General features: G+C 43.2%; 1 protein-coding gene across 3 annotated transcripts; it reads right to left on the bottom strand.

The window, feature by feature from the left end:
• LOC126295212 (male-specific lethal 1 homolog) lies at positions 1 to 23529 on the bottom strand. Of its 3 annotated transcripts, XM_049987554.1 has the most exons (8): positions 23102 to 23438; positions 22717 to 23006; positions 20272 to 20445; positions 16425 to 16890; positions 14595 to 14857; positions 12065 to 12189; positions 3075 to 3305; positions 1 to 486 (listed from the first exon to the last, which is right to left on the bottom strand). In XM_049987554.1, exons 2-8 carry the CDS (start codon positions 22990 to 22992, stop codon positions 345 to 347), a joined length of 1677 nt encoding a protein of 558 aa, XP_049843511.1. In that variant the 5' UTR covers positions 22993 to 23006; positions 23102 to 23438; the 3' UTR covers positions 1 to 344. The 3 variants fall into 3 exon arrangements, with proteins under 3 accessions (XP_049843511.1, XP_049843510.1, XP_049843512.1); XM_049987553.1 differs by having other exon boundaries at positions 22717 to 23529; XM_049987555.1 differs by lacking the exons at positions 22717 to 23006; positions 23102 to 23438 and adding an exon at positions 21432 to 22672.
• Between the last annotated feature and the right edge of the window lie 2650 nt (positions 23530 to 26179).

Below are 26179 nucleotides of genomic sequence, written 5' to 3'. Positions count from 1 at the left end.
TATATACAAAGGAAGATTTTATTAACTTTCCACTATTCTTTGATCACAAATATTGTTAAAGTGTGCAACATTTTGTACCCGCATTCAAACAAAAGTATACATCCACTCACTCTGTCCTCTCTCACACACACATATACACACAAACACACATATAATTTTTATAATTTTTTTCACAGTGTTCCGAATCGAGAGTCCACAGTTCATTTTGTCACCAGTTAAAGCTACTCCGATAACAGTCGGGCGCCCCCCACGGGACGGGTGGTGTAGGTTCCGCACCCACAGCCGCAGCTGGGTGCGCGAACTGAGATCTCTGGCGAGCTGTAGTGACAGCTCCGCACCTGGCCTTAGCGCTTTGTGCCGCCTCCACCTCCGCCCTCGCGGCCCTGGTGCGGCACTCCGTCTCGGTTCGTGTAGGGCCCGTGGTGTCTCCTACGCAGCATCTTCTCTGGGACACCTGGCCGCCACTTCCACGGTAGTGAGAACTCACTGTAACAGGAAAGATGAAGGGAAAAAGGTCATTGAGTGTTTCACTATTATGATTTTTTTAAGAGAGAAAGATTTTCTGCGGTCTCACTGAAGAGCATTTACATTAGGTAAGCACTCCAAACTGCATGTGGAACACTGCATAATCCCAGTAACAGAAGACTTGTGAGGTATGCTTAAGGAACACAGTAGGCCACTCTCCTTGAAGTACTAAGCCAACAGTAAAGCGACATTTGCAGAGGCAATGAAAACGTGCCCACGTACAATCACAATTTCTCTTGGCAAAATTTTCAAGATTAACTGTGGGGGAATAAATATAGCAGAGCAGTCTTTAGCTCACAAAAATGGATTTCTTCTAGAAATCATTACGGATGCAGCAAACATGCACTGAAATGTTATTTGCAGAGGACGAAGTGTCATTCGAAAAGCAAAAATGAGTGAGTACAACAAATTTTGAACTCCTTTTGAGCTTTATTTCTTGCTATGTACGGAAGTCAGATCTACATGTGGAAGACATAATGTCAATGTAAGTACCTTTACTTTTCAGCCATCCGATACATAAATAAGATCTCTTATACTGCAAACAAAATCTATTACAGGATGACAGACAGATATAGCAACACAATCAAAGGGCTTTGTTGGCAACGCAAATGGTTTGAGATCAATGGTAAATATGACAAACGTGGCTGCTAGTTATTACTAGTAAACCACTGCTTATTTTTAAAGAATTGAACTATATACAACAAACAGCTTCTGATTAAATATAGTCTGGATGATTTGCACTCCATTTTAAGCACAAGGAAGTTTTTCAAGCATCTCAATGTTTGACACCGTATCTCCTGAACTGTGTGTTGTACGACGACATAATTTTGCAGATACATTCAGTGGTATATGTGGATACTGTCTGTAAACTGTGTTGTGAATAGAGTCGGTAGTGAGGAACTAATAAATTACGGTGTCATACCTGAGGATAAAGTTTTACTGCACAAACAGCTTAATGTAGTGAGCAATGAAACTTTTTTCATCATTTTGTGGAGGGTACAGCGAGACACCGTGAAGGTTTTAAATTACGTGTTCTCATTCTGAAATACTGGACGAATAAAGTCCAGGTAGTTGCATGCCTTCAGTTGCACTGACTCGAGGCAAACACAGTTTCTACTTTTTAAAAGTTAATAGAAGAGTGCTAAGTACGAGACCCGAGTTCGATTCTTAGTACTACCAGGGATTTTTCTTTGGTGGAAGGTCCGGAATGGACTGAATTCGAGCTGATGCCAACTGAGGAGCAACTTGATTGAAAAGTAGCAGCTCCACAGTCTGGGAAGCCCCTAATGGCTGGGAGAGTTATGCGCTTAGCCCACACCCTTCCTCACTAAATCAAAATGCTAACATTAAAAGAAGTTGACATGGTGGCCAGCTGGTCCCGAATGGCCTGTCAGGGTCAGTAAGTAGAGCTTTACATTTATGACCAATGTTAATGATCAAACTTGTTTGTCAAATTCACCTCACTTTTGAAGCAGCTACCACACAGTGTCCGATATCATTCTGATGCTAGTGGGAACAGCTACCAATGTAAACGAAGAATCTTTTACATGGACTTTAGAAATACATATAAAGAAGAAAACAAAACCTCTGTCCACTGAATGGTTGAAATTAAGACAGAAATGTCCACATAAAAAATCTAATGGAAATATACATAACCTCTGAAAGAAACAAATAGCTTTTATTTTTCCATTTTAAACACTCCCAGTTGTATGTTGAGAATACAATACTGATTTACTTTCTTTTGATGTCTTCCTGTGTTATATGGCAGGGAAAGAAGCGAAACACTTCTAATATTTTGTTAATTCCATCACTCTTGATCATAGTTTCCATATACGTGGAAACTAATTATACAACTGGACATGTATAGTAATATATCAACAACAATGTCTAACAACCTGTGAAATCAGCTGTCAATTAAAATTTCCATCAAACATGTCAAACACAGCACACATTTGACAAGCACGTCAAACAATGCTGCACACTGCCAGACGACCTGACAAAGAGTTTGGCAAATAATTTGATTGTTTACAGGGGTTGTTAGGCTTCAGGACGCCATGCAGTCATTTGAAGCTAACATTTACCAGAAAGAAGTATTTACAGAAACTGTAATCTTTTATCATAACCTGTATCACAAACAAAGAGATAGGACACGTAACACGGGCAAGTCCCTACATTTAACTAAGGAAGAAATGGGAAAAAAAGGAAAATGTTACAGAGATGTCCAACAGTAGAATTGGGGGTTTGCATTGTCTTCCAGCAGTAAAACATGAGTCACACGCTTTAAAGAGTATTAGGACTGAATATATTTGTTCTTGTCAGAGATGAATACTTTAGGCTCGTTTCTCAGTTTTTCAAAAATCACCTTATTATAAATGGATAATCTACTACCTAAAGATTGCTTGCTTCCCATATTTCCCACTGCCTTTGTCACCTCACAGAAGGTCCACTCCACTAGTACTACATACTAGAAATATTTAGACTCCTGAACAACTGGCCCCTACGCCTACACTACAGCATGAAAATTGAGACCTCAATGGGAGACAACTTACTTGGGGTGGAAGTTGATAACAGGGGCTCCAAATGCAGCAACAGGCAGCTTTTCGCCAATCTCCACATAAGTGACATCCTCCGGTGACGGCCACAGCGATGCGAGGGGATTGTCGTCACTGCGGCGGTGCCCGCCAGACGCGCGACCGATGGGGGCGGACACAGCGCGTGCCGCCTCCTGCTGCCTCAACTTTTCCACGTGGCGCTGCTCGCGGATACGCTGCACGTCCCACCTGTCAAAACAGAATAATGTGTACTGTCATTGGCAGCAATTTCCTCGTACTTTGTCCCTTTCTTATTTGTGGCAAGCTTTTTACCTCTCCGTCTCCATAACCATGTGATTTTAAACATCCTCAACCTCGTGGTTTTTAAAATGTAAAAGACAATGTGTATCCTGTAATGCAAAGTATACTGTATAAACAGGGAGAAAAAATTTGGTCTGATACAAGGAACACAAAGAGACATCCACAACGAGTGTACAAAATGGGTCACCTCTCAAATGAAATGGAAGAAGATTTTAAAAAAAGAAAGAAAATGTGACTCACTAGAAAAGTTGTAAACAACCACTCATGAAAATTAATATGTTAGTGTTCTTAACGTCCAAATGGAAGATGACAATACGAAATTCTTTAGCACCCTACAGGGTTTATTTTAATGTGGACTCCTCATTATAAGTATTTGGTACGTTGTATCTGTGCTAACCAGAGATGACAACCACAGACATCAGTCTGCCAGTAAGAATGCTGGAAGTAAGGGAACACAAACGCAGAATGAAAATGGTGTCAAGATTCAGGCAGTAGCTCGGGCACAGCAGCTAATCATCCAGGGTGTATACGTGGTGGTGGGGGAGAAAGTATATACAGCTAATCATCCAGGGTGTATACGTAGGGGGGAGAAGGTGAAACTTCAACATGGGAAAAATATATTAAAAACAAAGATTTAAAGACTTACAAAGCGGGAAAGTGCCGGTAGACAGGCACAATAAATAACACACACACACACACACACACACACACACACACACACACACACACACACACACACACACACACAGAATTTCTAGCTTTCGCAACCGACGGTTGCTTCTTCAGGAAAACGGGAAGAAGAGGGAAAGACGAAAGGATGTGGATTTTAAGGGAGAGGGTAAGGAGTCACTCCAATCCCGGGAGCGGAAAGACTTACCTTAGGGGGGAAAAAAAGGACAGGTGCACACACACACACACACACATCCATCCGCACATACACAGACACAAGCAGACATTTGTAAAGACAAAGAGTTCGGGCAGAGATGTCAGTCGAGGCGGAAGTACAGAGGCAAAGAAGTTGTTGAAAGACAGATGAGGTATGAGCGGCAGCAACTTGAAATTAGCGGAGGCTGAGGCCTGGCGGATATCGAGAAGAGAGAATATACTGAAGGGCAAGTTCTCATCTCCGGAGTTCGGATAGGTTGGTGTTTGTGGGAAGTATCCAGATAACCCGGACGGTGTAACACTGTGCCAAGATGTGCTGGCCGTGCACCAAGGCATGTTTAGCCACAGGGTGATCCTCATTACCAACAAACACTGTCTGCCTGTGTCCATTCATGCGAATGGACAGTTTGTTGCTGGTCATTCGCACATAGAAAGCGTCACAGTGTAGGCAGGTCAGTTGGTAAATCACGTGGGTCCTTTCACACGTGGCTCTGCCTTTGATCGTGTACACCTTCCGAGTTACAGGACTGGAGTAGGTGGTGGTTACAAGGGTAGAAGCCAGAGGGTAGGGAAGGTGGTTTGGGGATTTCATAGGGATGAACCAAGAGGTTACCAAGGTTAGGTGGACGGCGGAAAGACACTCTTGGTGGAGTGGGGAGGATTTCATGAAGGATGCATCTCATTTCAGGGCAGGATTTTAGGAAGTCGTATCCCTGCTGGAGAGCCACATTCCGAGTCTGATCCAGTCCCAGAAAGTATCCTGTCACAAGAGAGGCACTTTTGGGGTTCTTCTGTGAGAGGTTCTGGGTTTGAGGGGATGAGGCTCTGGTTATTTGCTTCTGTGCCAGGTCGGGAGGGTAGTTGCAGGATGCGAAATCTGTTTTCAGGTTTTTGGTGTAATGATTCAGGGATTCATTGCTGGAGCAGATTCGTTTGCCACGAAGGCCTAGGCTGTAGGGAAGGGACTGTTTGATATGGAATGGGTGGCAGCTGTCATAATGGAGGTACTGTTGCTTGTTGGTGGGTTTGATGTTGACGGGTGTGTGAAGCTGGCCATTGGACAGATGGAGGTCAACGTCAAGGAAAGTGGCATGGGATTTGGAGTAGGACCAGGTGAATCTGATGGAACCAAAGGAGTTGAGGTTGGAGAGGAAATTCTGGAGTTGTTCTTCACTGTGAGTCCAGATCATGAAGATGTCATCAATAAATCTGTACCAAACTTTGGGTTGGCAGGCTTGGGTAACCAAGAAGGCTTCCTCTGAGCGACCCATAAATAGGTTGGCATACGAGGAGGTCACCCTGGTACCCATGGCTGTTCCCTTTAATTGTTGGTATGTCTGGGCTTCAAAAGTGAAGACGTTGTGGGTCAGGATGAAGCTGGCTAAGGTGACGAGGAAAGAGGTTTTATGTAGGGTGGCAGGTGATCGGCGTGAAAGGAAGTGCTCCATTGCAGCGAGGCCCTGGACGTGCGGGATATTTGTGTATAGGGAAGTGGCATCAATAGTTACAAGGATGGTTTCCGGGGGTAACAGACTGGGTAAGGATTCCAGGCGTTCGAGAAAGTGATTGGTGTCTTTGATGAAGGATGGGAGACTGCATGTAATGGGTTAAAGGTGTTGATCTACGTAGGCAGAGATACATTCTGTGGGGGCTTGGTAACCAGCTACAATGGGGAGGCCGGGATGTTTGCGTTTGTGAATTTTACGAAGTAGGTAGAAGATAGGAGTGCGGGGTGTCAGCAGGGTCAGGAGTTTGATGGAGTTAGGTGAAAGGTTTTGTAGGGGGCCTAAGGTTCTGAGGATTCCTTGAAGCTCTGCCTGGACATCAGGAATGGGATTACCTTGGCAAACTTTGTATGTACGAGGGTCGGTCAAAAAGTAATGCCTCCCATTTTTTTTCTACTTAAAAAAATTAAGTTAAGTGAAAAATTTGAATTTGGCGCCATTCCTCAAACCTTCTTCTGCAATCCACTGCAGTAGTAACTTTCTGTGTCAACAGGTGGCAGCACAGCAGAAGTTTGTAAGATGGCCGACATCGATGTTCGTTTGAGACAGCGTTGTGTGATTGAATTCCTGAATGCAGAAGGTGAAACGCCCATACGCATTCATGAAAGACTGAAGAAGGTGTATGGTGTTGTGACAGTGGATGTCAGCACTGTTAGACGATGGGTTCGTCGTCGTAAGGAAGCTGAAGGGCAAACACCGTTGACTGACGAAAAGCGGAGCGGCAGGCCGGTGAGTGCAGTGACTCCACACAACATTCAGCAAGTTGATGACATCATTCGTGGTGACCGTCGGATGACTGCAGATGAAGTGTGTCGCATTATTTCTCTTAGTAAAGGCAGTGTGATCACGATTATTAAACAATTGGGGTACTCAAAAGTTTGTGCACGGTGGGTTCCAAGAATGTTAACCGATCAGAATAAAGAGGCAAGGAAAACAATAGCCTCCCAACACTTGCAGCGCTTCCGTTTGGAGGGAGATGAGTTTCTGAAAAAAATTGTGACCGGGGACGAAACATGGGTGCAGTTTTTTGAACCCGAATCAAAGAGGCAGTCAATGGAGTGGCGTCACACAAGCTCGCTGAGGAAGAAAAAATTCAAAACTGTGCGATCGGCAGGGAAAGTTATGGCAACAGTTTTCTGGGATACAGAGGGTGTGATTCTGGTTGATTTTTTTGAGCAGGGATGCACAATAAATTCTGTTCAATACGTCACAACCCTCAAAAAACTTAAAGCACGTCTTCAGCGAGTTCGCGCAACAAAATCAATGGCAGATGTTCTTCTTTTGCATGACAATGCAAGACCACACACCAGTCGTCACACCTCTGACGAGATTGTCAAAATTGGATGGGAAGTTTTGCCTCATCCCCCATACAGCCCTGACCTAGCACCATCAGACTTCCATCTGTTCGGGCCACTAAAAGAAGCTCATTGTGGGATTCATTTTGAAGATGAGGAGGCCGTCAAAACATCCGTGCGTCAATGGCTTAGGAAGCAGAGCTGTGATTTTTACCGTGCTGGGATACATGCCCTTGTTCAAAGATGGACCAAAACTGTAGAGATGGGCGGAGATTACATTGAAAAATGACAAAATGATCCTCAATGTTGTGGTTTTCAACCTATGTAATTGCATTTAAATTTACTGACAATTAAACGTAGGAAAAAAAATAGGAGGCATTACTTTTTGACTGACCCTCGTAGAGTTGTCTGAAAGCTGACGCAGTCCCCACATATGTGGCTGAGGGACTGCATTTGTTCCCAGAGAATATGGCAGCTTGTGCGCGACAGTAAAATTTTTCCGAGAAGCATCTTGCTGCTACTGCTTATACAGCTAACAGCCACACTTTTGTAGCCAGAAGTGGGAGAAGGTACTACACAAGTGCAACTCAGCTGCACATGGGCATGGGCCCGCACGCAACTGCTCACACGAATCTAATGTAAACAGTTGAGACGTCACCCTCATCAGAGGCAATTTGTTGTTATAAAGTATTGCATAGTCTTCCTAAAGCCTTTGACAAATTTTGCTGCTGGTAGATGCTCGTATGAGCACTGCGTTTTGTTGTTGTACATGGCGCACTTCCTTTGCAACTTAAGTATTATTTTAGTTTCTTTCTCTCGTTCATGTTTCATTGCTGCAATGTTATTCTGCAGTAGCGGAATACAGTAATATCCCTTGTTTGAATATTATTTCTTACCAGTCAAAATAACAAAAATTTAACTGAAAACTAAAACAAAAAACACGGAATTCTAAAAAATTCCCGGGATTTCCCAGTTTTCTCCAGCATGAAAAAATTCCTGGGTTTTTCCTGGATCTCCCGGGTCGTATACACCCTGTCATCTGTAACACAACATCAGTGTTGAGTGTCAACTGGACACACTGTGTCTCAACTCGTGATGACAACGCCTGCTGCACAATGGGCCTGTTATGGAAAGAAATGAATGATTTTAGCACAAGAAGAGGACCCAAGTCCAATGGGTTTTTATTTCACGGATACTGCAAATGTGTTGTTAAGGGTTTTTAATGTTATAACCGTATGTGCTGTTCGTTCATAACTTTACGATGAGAGTACTGTCTCTTAAAACATGTTTTTGAAGTGTGTTACACAAGATTAAAAGTGGCTGGATGCTACAAATGATTACCAATATCTTTGTTGCACAGTAATCAAAAAGTGTGCATAGGAGTTTCATTAAAGTAACACTTGCATCACATTATCATTCTTTTGCTTACAGCAAGGGGAACAGATGTGAAAAATTCTGTGCTGTCACTCTTACATCGCACACGTCCACGATATACTTGAAAACACTTTTCATCAGATAAGGGAAGTAAAAAAAAAAATTGCAAGTAAGACTGGGAACTTTTTAGGAGAAGTAGGGGCACGGGGCGCTGAAGAGAATTTCTAGCACTGCAGCTAATAGCATGAGACTCATATAAGAAATAAAAAGCAAACATCACATCTCTACTGTCGAATCAGTTTAAGTTGAGCGCAGGCAAAAACACAAGCATATAGAGCTCTGGCAACACTGACCCATTGTCATACAGACGTTTACAACATTGTGTAATGTAATCTGTTGCAGTAGGCACCCGGAGCTGCTGCGCCCAGCCCACAGCAACTATCAGGAATCTTACAGATTCAAAGAATGCTTTTAGTTACACGAAACAAGGATAAACGTTTCGGAAATGATACACTGCTATTCACCATACAGAGGAAGTGCTGAGCTGTGGACAGGCACAATGGGGAGAAGAAAAAAAAGAGCGTGCGCCCACACACACACCGCCACCGTCTCTGGCCTGACAGTGGTTTGGAACAGCACCTGATATGAGCAGCTACCTGGTGGGATGGTAGTGAGGGCAAGGAGGCATGGGATGGGGAAGGTGAGAGATAGCAGGGTAGGGATGAGTGAAGAGACTATTGCTGCTAGCATGAGCAGGCATGGGACAGGATGGAACTGGTTGGTGCAGAGTTGGAATGCTGTGCTGGGAACAGGGGAGAGGAGAGAAGTAAAGGAGGGGAAAGACTAGTGGGCGAGTCGGCTGAATTAAATCGCGTACAGTGGCGCAGTAGATGGAGGAAGGGGATTGACAGGTGGAGGAAAGAACAAAGGATACATGGTAAGGAGATTGGCCACCTATGCCATTTATAAAAGCTGATGTCGGTGGATAGGATCCAGACAGCACAAGCTGTCAAGCTGTTACTGAAGAGAAGCACAGCAGGTTGGGAAGCACGTTCGGCAGCCAGGTGCCAGTTATCGCTCGGCCACAGTTTGTCGGTGGCTGTTCGTGCGGACAAGACAGTTATTCGCGTGTAGAGAGCAGCACAGTGGTTGTGGTTTAATTTGTAGATTACATGACTGCTTTCACATGTAGTCCTGCCTTTAATGATATAATGACAGACCTGGAGTAGGTGCTTGCAGGGAGTATGAAAGCAGCCACGTGATCAACAAACTTAGCTGCAAGCACCGTGTTGCTTTTTTTAAGTGGTCACGACAGCTAACAAGCCGTCTGTCCACAAGAAAGGCCACCACAGAGCTGTGGCCAAAAAGACAGCCGGATCACCCAATCACTGGACATGACCACTTCACAGCCTGCACCATATGGATCCCTCCTACCAATACCAGCTTTTCTGAATTTCTCACCACACTCCAGCAAGATCACAAGCTCTCGCAGGCAGCACACCATCACCCACTCCTACTCCAATATCACCTTCCCCCCATCCCCCGTGCCCATGCCTCACAGTTATTCCCATTACCCACCCCAGATTGCTGCTGATGTTAAGATGCTGTTCCAGCCCACAACAGGTCACAATGGCCGGAGACTGTGTGTGTGTGTGTGTGTGTGTGTGTGTGTGTGTGTGTGTGTGTGTGTGTATAGACTTAGAACTACTTAAACCTAACTAACCAAAGAACATCATACACATCCATGCCAGAGGCAGGATTCGAACCTGCGACCGTAGCAGCAGCAGCAGCGCGGCTCTGGACAAAAATTCCTAGAACCGCTCAGTAACAGCGTCCGACGCTTAACTTCTTGCCTCCACTATGTTGTGAGTAGTAATATACCCTTTTCGTAGTATTACGGTTATTCCATCCCGAACTTTCCATCGTTATAATAAAATGTTAAAATCCTAGGGCAGTGTGGCATCAACCACAAGAATAGAATGGTAAATTAGTCTCTCTATGTGGAGCAATGGTGAGGAGTTTGTTCTCACTGAACAGAAGATGAAGCTAAGATTTAATGTTTATAATGAAAAAATAATGAAAGTAATAGGGGACTGTTTGGAAGTGGAAGTTTGTTTTTCAGACAGAAAATTGGTGCAACATAATTTGCTGATGAAATACCCAATATTAAACTGGAATATAACTGTGTGCAACACAAAAGACATGTGGCTATAATATGCACATAAACAAAAAGGAAAGCAAGGTATGGTTATGTACTGGTGGCACACACATTCGAAGTAGAGTACTGCAATTGCATACCCAAGTCCACACATTGTTCACTTGACTGCACTGCACAATAAAAAGGCTGAATAAACCTTGCACAGCTCAGTGGAAGCTGCCAGACACTATCTCAACTAATGATACAGCCACTTGTGTGACTTGCAAAAGCATACGAATGTGCAAAGTTGAAGTGTGTGTGCACTCGATTCTATTCTGTAAGCCTTGTGCTGTGTTGTGGCATAGCTAACAATTGCGTTTCCTTTGCTGCACGGATAGAAAGTAATGGGGAATGACAGTGGCCTGCTCGCTCGCTACGTGAATGTAATGCTCTGGTTGGATAGCTGAATGCCAAACATGGACAAGAAACTTGAGGCAATGAACGAACTACACCATCTCAGTAGCAAGGAAGAAATTACAGTTATGATCCCAATGAAAAATTGGTTTACATGTAAAGGTACCACTGTCAACATCCAATTATACAAACCTCAGGTACTGATGACCCAGCAGTTTGGTGCCCCCCCCCCCCCCCCCCCCTTTAAACCAACCAACAAACCTCGAGATCAGAAAAAGTTTCACAAGCTATGCACAGTTCTATATCTGAGTGAAAGATTAACAACGGGGTGACAGAAATGGAACAATAAGAACCCCATGAACTGTGGCACTGCAGGACACCTCTGAAGATTTTTGAGATGGCTTGTCAAGTAATGACTGAAGAGAGCCTGAAATGAGTCTATGGTCAAACTGCCTTCTAAAGAACATACGGAATCAAAGAGATATGATAACTGCGCAGATATTAAGACAAGATTGGATGGTGAGAGGAGAAATTGGAAGGTAGGTGGGAAATTCAACATGGAAGGAACGTTACAGAAGAAAAAACTATTGTAACTTTGGCAGTCTTAGGTCAATGTCCTATACAGCTTTTATAGGGACATGGGTTTACAAAACACAGTCACACAAACAGCTTTTTACTAGGTGAACATTACACTCTATATTACGAATAGAAAGCATAAGTTTATAATGAAACTACGTGTAATGTCAGCTAGTCTTATCGGCTCTGCCAGCAAATATTACCACTCTGTCCAGAAAAGCATACTTCAAACAGTATGCTTATGAAATGTGGCAAATGTGAATGGACAAAAGATTTGTCCCAGATGCCTTAAGACAAGAGCCCTGCAAGTAAGGGAGAAAACACTGGCAGAAAATTACTAATTCCTAAGAAAATAGCGATTGGGAGTGATCACCCCCATAAAAACGGCTGAATATTTTTTCCTCAGACATGGGCAAACACCGATTTAACAACAGTCTTTCAGAAAGATTCCACAAGTAGGGTTCCTCCAATACTATCACTTGAGTGCCCAAGCACACTCACCTTTTCCGGCGTCGTTCGTCACTCTCATAGCGCTGATGACGTTTGCTGAAAACCTCATCATCCAAGTTCTCGGTGCCCTCCATTGCGTAGCAGCTCGTGTAAACCTTGTGCCTCCAACTAGGGACCTTTAAACAATATTTACAAATGCATTGTAACATTTCTTGGTAATTTACAAAACACATAACTATTCTATATGTTCTGCACCAAATGCTTTTGTGATTGTAATGAAAGAAGTTACCCGTCTGTGTTGATGGTATCATATTTAATGAATAAATAAGGTAAACCAAATATGTGATTCCTCACTATAACGAAGCTGCAAAAGTAATGACTACATTTTGTACCATGCACAATTGAGATTACACTTACTACAAGTATTTGTTGCTCGTTATTGGGTATTAATACTTTAACCGTGACAGGTAAATACATTTTTTCTATCCTAACAAGTCGAGAGCATAACCACCTTAGTGATTGTGCCATTTAGGTGGAACAGCTTTTGTCTTCTACACACTGATGTACTGCCACTACTGCTACACTGATAATTAATGATAACAGATGAAGCTACAAGAGTTGAACTGATTACCACACCAAAATAATTTCAAACCATCACCACACCCTAGACAAGGGTATCCTTCAGGAGTGTCCCAGGGAAGTGTGATAGCACTTCTCTTGTGTGTATATGAGTGTATGCTGAGAAGTAATGCCTCCAAATTTGTTATGTAAGAACTCAAAACATAAATAAAACAAACATTACTGATGTTCTACATCTTTATTTCTTAACATAGTCACCCTGGCAACAAACACATTTCTCTCAACGAGAAACCAGTTTGTTGATACAATCACTTACAATGTTTGTCTCTGTTGACCCAGCCACTACCTGACTCAGCTTGCACCGCCTCATCGCTATCAATTTGAAGTGCTCGAAGATGTTCTTTAAGTTTTGGAAACATGAAAATCGGATGGGGCCAAGTGGTGATTATATGGAGGATGACAGATGACAGTTAACCCGAGGCTTCGGATTGTTGCAGATGATTCAGTGCTCATGTTAAGGTCTGGCACTGTCGAGGTGAAAGAGAGGGTGCACCGTGTGTGGACAGCTAGAAACTCAATTACAGCGAACCGTTTCTCATGCACTGACAGTTATGTAACACATTGTCATGTTACATGCTACAATTCGGAGCCCTGTAGCAGCAGATGGTTGCAACTTGCGTCAGTGGAGTGTGGTAGACTGAGTAATATGCGCGATTTGTAATCTCTCAATTGATATTGAAAACAGAATAAAAAATTTGGAGGCATTACTTTTGAGAATGTACTTACATATAAATGACGTTATGATGAGGTGAGTAGCAATCTGGGACCATTTGCTAATGATGCTGTAGTATCGTTGTTGTGAGACTGGGAGAATACAAGACATTGATTGAAAGTCTATTTGGTACGATGAATGGCTCCTTGCTCTAAATGTAGAAGTTGATGCAGATGAATAGGAAAATAATCCTGTGATGTTCGAATGCAGTATCGGTGGTGTGCTGCTCGACACAGTTACGTCAATTAAATATCTAGGTGTAAACGTGTAACCGAATGAGCACAGAAGAACAGTAGCAGGAGAGAAGAATGGTCGACTTTGCTTTATTATGATAATTTTCAGAAAGTGAAGCGCATCTACAAGATTTCCACATACAGAACACTTAGGCAAACCAATCTTGAGTACTGTTAGAGCATTTGGGATTCTCACCAGGTCAGATTAAAAGACAACATCAAAGTAATTCAACATCAAAGTAATTCAACATCAAAGTAATTCAACATCAAAGTAATTCAACATCAAAGTAATTCAACATCAAAGTAATTCAACATCAAAGTAATTCGGAAGCATTCTGTTACTGGTAGATTTAATCATCACACAAATGTTACAGAGAAGCTTCGTGTAACTGGAATATTTGGAGGACAGGCATTTGCAGCTGACTGCAGAACAATTCTACAGCTGCCAATGTACATCTCTTGCCAGAACTGCGAAGACAAGGTAAGAAAAATTAGGGCTTGTACAGAAGTATACTGACAGTAATTTTTTCGTTGCTCCATCTGCGACTGGAATAGGAAACAATTTGACCGCTGACAGTGAGATATTGAAGAAATATGAAAACTACTGAGTCTACAAATAAGCAGGAAAGAAGATGAGCAATGAATGAAATGTTTCCATTACCCAGAGACCACAGTGTGAGACGAATTGGAGGACTATGAAATCTATCGATTCTGTCCACGATGGCTATGTGCAGGAAAGAAACACACAGATGATGAAACATTTCAGGCAGTAATGCAACTGTAATTGGACTCTTTTTACAACACTTGTCACTTGACAATGAATATATGTGATACACAATACCTCTCCAATATAATCAAAGTGAAAAGATTAGCAAGCTATAATCAAATACACCAAGTGATGACAAGACAGTTATTAAAGCTGTCGACAGATTTTCTGACGGGCCACTTAGATCAGGGTGACAGAATGTCAGCCTAGGGTACAGATGCGGTAACTCACCTCCACAGTGGTGCAGTCCGTGCCCAGGCCTTCGTGCAATCTGAGCGCCGATGACAGCTCTCCAATTGTTGTCCAGTATGCTCTGTCTGTCGACAGGACATCCTTGAACGCATCCCCAGACCTGCGCCGTCTCCTCCCCCCTGCCGTGCGGCCCCTGTGTTGAACACGAAGTGCCCGCCGTCCCCGTCCGCGACTCGGGTGTCGCGAATCGCCCGACCCGCTGCGGGTAGGCGAGTGAGGTTGCGACACAGCCGAGCTCTCGCCTGCAACAGAGTAATCCCATTGCTGTATGGGCTTGCAAAATTAGGGCTTTCAGTTTTAGCCATGAGACGAGACTGCCACGTGAAGTCTAATATCGCAATCAATCTATAGGTTGCACAACTAGTATAAAGGTCAATACACACTACCAAATAACATCAACACTTTATATAACTTACATCAAATGGTGGCATATACATCAGAACTATTGAGAAAATGGTCAATTGTCCAAATGAGAGAGCTTTCGCCATTTGATGTATTTCAATTCCTTCCTGACCCACTATACCTACTTTGGCCTTTTACCCATTTTAAAGTGATTCTGCAATCAACATACACCTTTCAGCATTAGTACATAGCAACATTATAATTTACAGCAAGAAGAAAATGTATAGTGTGTACTACTAACAGGTAGCATTCTTTCGAAATTAGTTACAGTGTATGTCACAGTATGTTTCAGGAATGGGCAAAGGATATAAAATTCTGGCTTAAAAATGTTATTCATAACCATAGATGTTCGTATTTTCTGCAACCACTAAAAAATTCAAATTATGATGTTTTAAAATGTCCACATGACGCTTTTCTTCTTCTTTTTGTTCATGGCAGTTTGTCATAATCTGCTATAGGAGTCTACATAAGACTATTATTACGAACTTTGCTTTAAAACTGGTTACATGTACTGTCTGCACAAACTAAGTTGACGTTCAGTGGTCGGGTGCTGACGGGAGCAACTATAAAGGCATTTCCCATTTACCTTCGCTCGCATCAGCCACCGCGCCGAGTGTGAACTTTAGTTTGCATGGACAGTAATCACATATTCATCAAACCAGCAATGACTTTACCAAGGCCACATACTACAGAAAAAAACTGATCTATAAAATACTTAAACGAGGAAATGTTGGAACGACAAAACAGAAATACAATTTTTGAATACAATACTTCAACTTATTGTGCTAGACTTTTAATGTAAGGTTATGGATCTTAATTGGTAGATTATGACAGCATTTTAACTTCAGTGAATAACTGTTTGAAATACTGAAAATTAAATTATTATTGCTTCTGGAAGCCGCTAGGGAGGCAACTTACAATTGGATCTGTGCCCTTTAGTTGTTCAATAATATAGATATGAAAATTTCATAAACAGATCTAACTATGAAAAAGTTATGTAATTATCTAAATTTTTGAGCTTTCCAAATCAAATCCTTTTTATGAACAATATGGACAGATTGTCGTGAAGGTTTCTCGTCTCAGCTGTCTCCGTATATGTAATTGTAATTGATAAATGGGATAGTCATAAAAATTTTAAGTACCACCTCCAAAAAGTAAAGTTACACATTAATTCTTAGCCTGTTTTGTGGTACATGTCTGGAGTCCTGGTACATACTGTTGAAATACCAATGTCGCAGGTGCGCAACATGCTGCTAAAGGTGCCTGAGCAGAATAGCGCACGCCACCTCCATTTCATAAATAGGATGTACCAATTTCAATGTGTACCATAAATCCAAAAATTTTGTAACTACCCATTAAGATTATAAGGAACAAAGTGTGTTAGCTGAAGACAAGCAAATCCCGTACTTTCATTTGAGCGTCCATGGCGAAAGTGGAGACGTCGTCGTCGCCTCCCAGCACATGACACCCACGCAGCTGTGCCCCGGCCCATACGCTGACAGTCGTCTGTGTGAGAGGTCTCAGAACTATCGCGGTGTGGCGTTGCTCCGTCGGAGTCGAGTGCAGTGTCTGATACACGCTCCCCACCGAGAGATGACGGATGCCCTGTGGGAGAGGGCACTCTCGGTGAAGGTTCGCCCTCGTCCGTCCTCCTCCGCTTTGGCGGCTCCTCCTCTGCCTCGCAGGCAGCGGGAGGCGCCACCGCGAGTGTAGCGTTCGCACTGGGCACCCCATTTTCTCTCGTCGCCACAACTTCACGGTGCTGCAGCGGTGGCGAGTATCTCGGTTCTTCACGGTACTCTATTCTGCCTGGGAAGGGCGTACCCGGGCGGTAGAAATGTTGCCGAACAGCTGGGACCGGTGCAGACACCACCTGTAAAACAGGTAAGAGAACAAAGCCATGACACTTATGAATGAGGAAAATAGTAGCTCCGACACTGTGTGAAAGGTAAAATATCATTTGAGTAGCACAAAACTTACTGTGCTGTGGCCAGGAGAGAGGCATACTTTTAATGTGATATAATTACATAACAAGATATTTGCAGGTCATGCAATTTACCTTGTACTCTTTTGATAGAGATGAAGCACAAGATCCAGTCAGGAAATAACATGGAAGGAAATCAAATGAACTGTCTTGGCATTTTCTTTAATCTACATATTGCCCTCCATTGCACTAACCACAATGCATTTGGTTCAGTTGCATTGTCATTTAGTGTATTACCGTCATCATGATGTGGAGTGTATGAAATTATGTGGTGGCACAATGGAATATATTGTGCAGAATGTTTCACACGAAACAGATGTCATACACTTAAACTTCACTTTTAGGTGCCTGTATAACCACTAAGTGCATCAATACTTTTGGTTAAATTAGGGAAGATGGCAGCTGGATCAATGTTTATTTAATATAGCAATTGTGTGACTATATTATTAAGAAATATTGACCCACCTACCTTCTACCATGATTTAATTGGGAAATAATGTTTATTGAAAACTTGTCTCATGGGTTCATCCACATTGTCCAATCTGAATCATCATTGCTCATGTTCACTCAATATCACTGTCTTCACCCAAGTAACTCTTTTTTCTCATGACTGTAATGCTAATTTCATCAGGTGACATAGGTTCACATGGAATCGTATTTTTGTAGGTGTGATGATTGATGTTTTGGGGACCATCTTGGATATGCAGGAAGTAGTGGTCTTCAGCACGGCGATGATGTCACTGGACAAAGCAGACTGGAGGTATCCTAGTCCCCAATAATCCCATTCAGGCAGGCTGCTCAATTTGTCGCCAATAAATGTAATAAACACAATTATTTTGAAATACTCCATCAAAAATACGAATCCCTATAAGAAAGAGTACATTTCCGGAAAACATTATTGAGAAAGAGAGAGACAGAGAATGGGGGGGAGGGGGAGGAGAGAGAGAGAGAGAGTGGGGAGGGGGGTCAGGGGGGAGATAGGGGGGAGAGAGCGGGTAGGGGCGAGAGAGCGGGTAGGGGGGAGAGAGCGGGGAGGGGGAGCGGGGCAGGGGCGAGAGATCGGGGAGGGGGAGCGGGGCAGGGGCGAGAGATCGGGGAGGGGGGGCGGGGCGAGACAGCGGGGAAGGGGGGGCGGGGCAGAGAGCGGTGAGGGGGAGCGGGGCAGAGAGCTGGGAGGGGGAGCGGGGCAGAGAGCGGGGAGGGGGAGCGGGGCAGAGAGCGGGGAGGGGGAGCGGGGCAGAGAGCGGGGAGGGGGAGCGGGGCAGAGAGCGGGGAGGGGGAGCGGGGCAGAGAGCGGGGAGGGGGAGCGGGGCAGAGAGCGGGGAGGGGGAGCGGGGCAGAGAGCGGGGAGGGGGAGCGGGGCAGAGAGCTGGGAGGGGGAGCGGGGCAGAGAGCTGGGAGGGGGAGCGGGGCAGAGAGCTGGGAGGGGGAGCGGGGCAGGGGGGAGAGAGCTGGGAGGGGAGCGGGGCAGGGGGGAAAGAGCTGGGAGGGGAGCGGGGCAGGGGGGAAAGAGCTGGGAGGGGAGTGGGGCAGGGGGGAGAGAGCTGGGAGGGGAGTGGGGCAGGGGGGAGAGAGCTGGGAGGGGAGTGGGGCAGGGGGGAGAGAGCTGGGAGGGGAGTGGGGCAGGGGGGAGAGAGCTGGGAGGGGGAGCGGGGCAGGGGGGAGAGAGCTGGGAGGGGGAGCGGGGCAGGGGGGAGAGAGCGGGGAGGGGGGGCAGGGGGGATAGCGTGTAAGGGGGCAGGGCGGGGGGAGGGGGGCAGGGGGGATAGCGTGTAAGGGGGCAGGGCGGAGAGCGGGGGGGGGGAGAGGGGGGCCAGGGGAGAGAGCAGTGTGGGAGGGGGAGAGGGGGCCAGGGGAGAGAGCAGTGTGGGAGGGAGAGAGGGGGGCCAGGGGAGAGAGCAGTGTGGGAGGGAGAGAGGGGGGCCAGGGGAGAGAGCAGTGTGGGAGGGAGAGAGGGGGGCCAGGGGAGAGAGCAGTGTGGGAGGGAGAGAGGGGGGCCAGGGGAGAGAGCAGTGTGGGAGGGAGAGAGGGGGGCCAGGGGAGAGAGCAGTGTGGGAGGGGGGTCAGGGGGGAGAGCAGTGTGGGAGGGAGGGTCAGGGGGGGAGAGCAGTGTGGGAGGGAGGGTCAGGGGGGAGAGCAGTGTGGGAGGGAGGGTCAGGGGGGAGAGCAGTGTGGTGGTGGTGGTGGTTAGTGGTTAACGTCCCGTCGACAACGAATTCATTAGAGACGGAGGGCAAGCTAGAGGTAAGGAAGGATTGGGAAGGAAATCGGCCGTGCCCTTTCAAAGGAACTATCCCGGCATTAGCCTGAAACGATTTAGGGAAATCACGGAAAACCTACTTCGGGATGACCGGAGACGGGATTGAAGCGTCATCCTCCCGAATGCGAGTCCAGTGGAGAGCAGTGTTGGAGGGGTGTGGGAGAGAGAGAGCAGGGTGGCAGAAGGTGGGGCGACAGAGAGAGAGAGCAGGGTGGGAGAGGGTGGGGGGGGGGGGGAAGAGAGAGTGCATGGTGGGAGGGGGGGGAGAGCACAGAGGATGACGTGTCACAACAATATTTCGGGCCACATATTGCTCCTTGTCTCCAGTTATCTGGCAAAATATCAGACATCTGTTTTAACCCATCCACCCTCTGCTCTGAATATAGCCCAGTAGCCTCTTTTTATTTCCCAAACTTATAACCACATTAAAAGGACATAGGAGATTCAGAACAGCATGACAAAGAGACCTCGGTTCGTGTCAAAGTGTATTCCAGGAGGCATTATAAAAATGGAAGAAACATGGAGAATGGTGTACTGCCAGAAAAGGGAATAACTTTGAGGGGACAGTGCTTAAAATACAGTACAGTGAGAATAAAGATATTTTATGTAAAGATCCATCTTTTTTGAACACCTTGTATCTGGAAAAAAAGTCAAATAATAGTGGCAACCTAGATTATAAATACAGTTGTTGCCAGTTTAATTTGTAGCAAATCAAGCTGGCTGTTAGGTCCAACATAAACAGATAATTCGTGATATATCTGGACAAACAAGGCCCTAAACGTATTTTCTTACTTGATGTCACCTACTGCCTGTAATAAAACCTCATTAATGAAATTCATCAACCGTCAATGTAGGTGCAGCTTCATGTAAGTGTCAAACACTGGTTACCTCAGTGTGTGAAACAATGAATTTGGCAGCACAGATTGGGGGCAGGGCAGGGGAGAGAAAGAGCAGTGGAACCTTACTTAAGAGTGGATATACATTTAGGATTAAGTAACAGCAATACTCACCGACTCTGGCGAGGAAGGCAGCACATTTGGTTCCAACTTGGGAACGACAAATGTACTTTCAAATGATGGCACAGGAGGGGAACGCTCAGCAATATTATCTACAGGTGGCATTAACCCATCTCGTTGTTTGTGAAGGTTAACACGACGGTCCATGCGCTCCAACCTTTGCCGGAGCTGTAAACAGAAAGTCTTTCTTCAATAAATTGACACCTGAGGGTTGTTAAGTCACACTGCCCCTCTCTCTTTTCATATTTTCCACTGGAGATGTATGTACCCAAATCAAAATGTTCACCACAATACTTGTTGGATGTTTCTGTATAATATAATACATTTTTACTGCAATGTACATTATAAATAAAGAAATCATACTTAAATTATGCATATGTAAACGTCGACAGATTCTGTAATTTGAGATGGATAAACTAATATAAATGTATTCATTTGTAATGTATTAACTATGGAATGTTGTCAACAGTGCAGCTTTTTACCACCACTACCATGTCACAATTACTTTCACTGCCTTTGCCAACCCATGACTAAACTGTCACCTTTTAACGTAGGCCTCTGACTGCATCACAGGTCGATCTGCCAATAAAAGCCAAAAGGGGGTGTGGTTACCTGCACACACCATTGTCTGCACATTGCATCCAATGGTGCCACCACAACAGATATTCGAAGACCCCTCAAATAAGTAAGATTCACACTGTCGCCTCCCAGAGAAGGTCCACATGTACCTTTAACAGGAATAACAAATACTGCAATAGGCTGTAGCTAATTACAGAAACCTAATTAAAATGGTTTTTGTTGGTTAATATTGAACATTACATTACATTTATTGTACAAAGCTGCAAGTTGTAAGATATGAAACTAGTATCTGACTGCTCACTGATATCATGTCTCCTACATGTTCCCATCACCTCAATTACGAAGCTGTGACAACGCCCGCCAGTGGAGTCTTTTCCATATATACCTAATAACTATGTTGTTCAAGAGTATCAAACGAATATTCCTTTAATAAATTCCGGATGACAAATTTTCATACATGCATTAGATTTGTGAGTGAAAAGGCAATTGGGGCTGACTGGATATTGCAACATCTAGACAATTAACATCCATGTATATGACAACTGACAAGTATTAGTCAAATGAACAACACTTACATTGTATGTGTACAGTGCCCCAGGTGTGACACGCCAGTCTGATAATCGTTTATTATATCTTCCAACCAGTAAAGCTGACATGCTGACAACGTATACAAATTGTGTATTTCACACTGTTGCTTTTATGTTATCTGTAGTTAAAAGGTGTTTAATGTAAAAGTTCGCATTTGGTGGTTGCCTGAGAAAGTTGAATACATACTGCACACTCTCCTTTATCCAGCAGATAGTTTGCGACGGTTTTCAATTTACTTCGAAAATAAAGTTTGGCGGAAAGCAAGGAACCAAAATGTGCAACGGGTGTCCAATGGTTAGAGCTAATTGAATTACAAGTCAGTGTTAGATTCCTGAGCACTTGTCTCCAAATACTCTCATTACTACGAAAATATTATACTGCTCATGCTAGCCGAGTAGATCATTAACCTAATTTCAATTCAAAAGAAATCTATGAACTGTCATTGTAAATAAATGTGTTCCCGCCCAAATTACATTTTCGGTTTTAAGCTTAAAAACTATTAACTAAGAACCAACCGCAAAAATACAACTCAATAAGAACTGAACTCTAGTATGTTTCTGATCGGTGTTTCGCTGCTGAAACGAACAATAAACGGGAAGCAACAATATACAGGATTTGTGAACAAAAGAACCATTTTACATTCTGATTTCCCAATTAATCTGTAGTTAAGTATACGCGGTAAGTTTGACTACGATTCCATCTTAAACCAAGTAATCTCAGTACCTTCAAGCGGTACTATTAGTTACGGATGCACTTTTAAGCGGGAAAATGAAGATGCAACACGAGACGCTCATAACCTAATAGGAACTAAAACAAAAACATAAACAAGGTGCTGATGGTTAGCTTCAAGTCATTTTACAATACACTACCGTTAACCGAAATAAAAACAAAATCTAATGTAATGCATTCCAAAACAAAACAAAGCCAATTTCTACTTTCAAAACATTTTCAGCTAGTGACTGAACTGGTAGCCATAATGTAAACAATTTCACCGCGCTATAGGACGCAAAACTAGTGCATTTAGGTCATCATCGGGATTTCGCCTCTAATGAAAGTACAATCCACACGCCCCCTCATTTATATAGCGATCATAACAAACGCTTGTCGTGGGATTTAGAGCGCGTAACGACTGGTACGGCAGCTACAGCAACGGTCTCTATAGGCGACTCGCAGAACTGCGGAAGAGAAACAGCGGAAGGATGCTTCCATTTTCACAATTGAAACAAAAAAAGTTATAAATTATGTAATTTAACAAGTATCATTGTAACTCACCGTTTCATTTTCTTGACGCAACGATGAAATTTGTTTATCCTTCGTTACCAATTGTTCCGATTGTTGTTGTATGAGATCGAGGTGCAACAGCAAAAGATCCTTCAAATGTTTGACTTCCAGATTTTCCCTTTGGACAACAGTTCCCTCAGTCAAACTCGCATACATATGGTCGAAATCACAGGGATATATTATACCAGCTTTGGTGTCTTCAGTAACAAAATTGTCCACTTGAACGGGCTTCGTACACGATATATGATCGCGTATGGCAGCGACCATGTTCACTGATGGATCTGTCGAAAAATCACCGACAGCAGTCTTATCGCCGTTCAACATTGGCAGAGGATTTGACATCTTCACACTATTATCATGTAGCAGGCCTACCCACCCGATCCTTTTCGCAACACTTCGAATACAGCGTGGCCCACATGAAAAATACTAAACGTCTGTTCATCGATTAAGTCGCACCTCAATCGGTCTGACTGCCTACAAACTTTAACTACTAACACACATTACCGCTAGGTGGCAACACGTACACATCAGTCGCGTCGCATTTGACCGTTCAGGTATTAATAACTATAGTAAAACGAACACTGCTTGTACTGGCACTTCTCACTAGAACTTAATTTGATATTTTACACCATAACGCAGTGTTTAAACCACCAGTAATCTTCTTCATATTACTAATTAAGGTGCATCCGACATATTGAAAACTGAACAGTTTGTCTGAGCGCCGCCAGAGGGTAGCAGATTCGGCAGTGTTGCCTACTCCTACCACACAGACGCAATCACAAAAACCGCCATCTTGTTCACACTGAACATTGGCGCGTTTTTCAAATGTCAATATGCTCAGGTCAGACCAACAACGCCGTTTCACTTTCTCTATGCCGTTACATAAAAGTTTTACATACTGTTTATGTCTTGAATTTAGATTAATATCACCGTAAATGTGCTACTGATGCACAAGAGAAGCGCTGTTTAATTACTTATTGTTAAAGGTACTGTTTTATGGATCTCTCTCCCTCAACTATATGTATCCCCCCTCCGTGTGACAATGTTCGGAACGGAAATAAGACGTCACGATGCGCTGTATGCGAGTATAATGTGAACCATGATGGTTGATGAAACAGGGCACATATAAATTCAGGAGATGTTTTATGAATACCATACTATGAGTAAATCACTCTGTTACACCTTACAGTACAGTAAACATTTTATGAAATAAAATTTGATACGCAGACGGCAAAAATTTTTTGGATGTCAGTGCATGTAGGAAATGACATTACACCAATGGAGCCTCAATTTGATGAGGAAATAGAATGGCTAGTAAAGCTAGAGAATAATGCAGTGGGACACATGATTACTTGCCACGATATAAATCTTCCACAAGTAATATTTACAGAAATATGTGGATTTTCAGCAAATTACACATTTTTTGCACATTTGAGACTTTTTTCTAACAATACAGATAATTTTTTTATTAAATGATAGTGATTTGTTGATGGCATTTGACAGCTTATAGAGAAAGTACTATAATGATACAATTGTCATATGCCCAATTTCAAATTAATTCAAAACAACTAACAAAATGCGACAACTGGGAAAAACAGAACACTAGAAGGAAATGCATTGTACTGGCAAGACTCCTTCACATATGGCACACTTCCAGATATTTTAATGAAAAAAACGAGCATTATACTAACATACCATTGTGAACAGCTGACACGAGTTACAGATTTTTTTGTTAAGTTTCTTTGCTTCCGTAACACAGAAGTGAACCCTGAGCCAAACACCTATGCCTCTACATAAGAACTGATAAAACCTTGCTTAGAAATATGTAACAGCAGTTTACAAAATACACATAGAAGCGGTATCATTTTTCAAAACAGTTTTACATTAGGGAATTCAGTGCAACGCCTTTGTAATACAAATTTATAAAAATGTTTAGCAATCCCTTGCTAGTACAATTTATAAAATGCTCTATTGTTAATAACTGTCAAGTCGCTTTAACACACAAGCATTAAGTGAATTTCGTCACTCAGTCAACTGCCACCCATGCCAGCATGAACGGTAGGTGTGACTACACTCATATCTTGTGGATATTGCTGTATGATTAACTATGGCAAGAATTCTGCCAAAGCATCTGGTGATCTAGCATGATTTGAAATCTGATTCCCACAATGAATTTCCGCTCCACAATTAGCAGTGACATACTGGCAAAGCAACTGTTAACTACCGTAACTTTATTGGGCCGAGGACGACTGCATATGAGGTCCCCCCATTTTAAGATATCGTTATGAATGTCAATTTTACTGAGAGTTTACATTAAGTAAACATCAGTGTTGCTGTATTTTACAAACCTTGCAGATCACACAAATTATATGTGATATGACACGGGAAAAATTTTGATAACTTCACCATAAAAGCCTAAGGGGAGAGTACTATACATATAACATGTGGCTGGTGGTGATATTAACGGATAAAATGTTTGCTGTGAGCCTCTAAAAATGGATAACCAATTATGTTATGAAAAGAAAAAAACTATTAGTTCAGATTTTTCTACCATAGTATACTGTGACTTGAATTGTCCTTTAAACTGCAAGGACAAGATTATCTTTCCAATTAATAAGTGTACCTTCATATTCCTAAATTAAATTATACATAGACTAGTATCAGGACGACAACAATGTAAATTCCTGGATGGAATAATACATAAAATGAAGGAAAAGCAACCACTCATTGATAGATGATTGACATGTGATACACAGAAATACTCAATGGAAAACAGTATTTATCGAGGTCTTGTTCTTTCTCTAATAGAAGAACATGCTTTTAAATGATAGAGCACACCAATCAAGTCATCCTTTTGTTGCAGGTTTTATTTGGCAAATCTAGATTTCTGCTAGTGCCTAGCCATTATCAATGCACCATATCATAGTATCAATTGACGTTCTAGTACCTCAGCCCCCTGTTGTCACGACGAGAGCCTTGAACGAAATGTGACAGAAGACCGAACAACAGGGGGCTGTCGTACTAGAACATGAATTGATACTATGAGATGGTGAATTGACGATGACTAGGCACTAGCCGAAATCTAGATTTTCTGAATAAAACCTGCAAGAAAAAATGACTGAATGCTGTGCCTCTACGATCTGAAAGTCGTATCACAGTCAGTGACTGCATCGACATTCCTAATGGAAGGTAACTTGATGGAAGTAGGTGCAACCACACAAATCTAAAACATATAACCACATCTTGCAGTGATTGTGAGTGCCTGTTTTTGGGTGTCTGTGCGGTTGTGTATGTTGTTCTGCAGGAGAAAGAACAACAACTTGAAAGCTAGTGTAAATAAGCTTTCTGCTGCATGATTATATGTGCCATACGTTAGTCTGGTACAGGTAGGTGGTTGCCTTCCCTTCATTAATGTCAGCACAATACACACGCGAGACAGATTTATCTTATGAAA

The sequence above is a fragment of the Schistocerca gregaria genome, chromosome 11 (genome assembly GCF_023897955.1).
Source record: "Schistocerca gregaria isolate iqSchGreg1 chromosome 11, iqSchGreg1.2, whole genome shotgun sequence".
Taxonomy (NCBI): domain Eukaryota; kingdom Metazoa; phylum Arthropoda; class Insecta; order Orthoptera; family Acrididae; genus Schistocerca; species Schistocerca gregaria.
This window is presented reverse-complemented; position numbering and strand designations above follow the sequence as displayed.

What these genes read in the sequence shown, in the direction of transcription:
- LOC126295212 (XM_049987553.1), bottom strand. Translation starts at nt 23,067, where the DNA reads ATGTCAAATCCTCTGCCAATGTTGAACGGCGATAAGACTGCTGTCGGT. An exon ending in TGCCTTCCTCGCCAGAGTCG is followed by an intron (nt 16,891 to 20,271) that starts GTGAGTATTGCT and finishes CCTGTTTTACAG; the next exon opens with GTGGTGTCTGCACCGGTCCC. An exon ending in CGGACTGCACCACTGTGGAG is followed by an intron (nt 12,190 to 14,594) that starts GTGAGTTACCGC and finishes TATTGTTTAAAG; the next exon opens with GTCCCTAGTTGGAGGCACAA.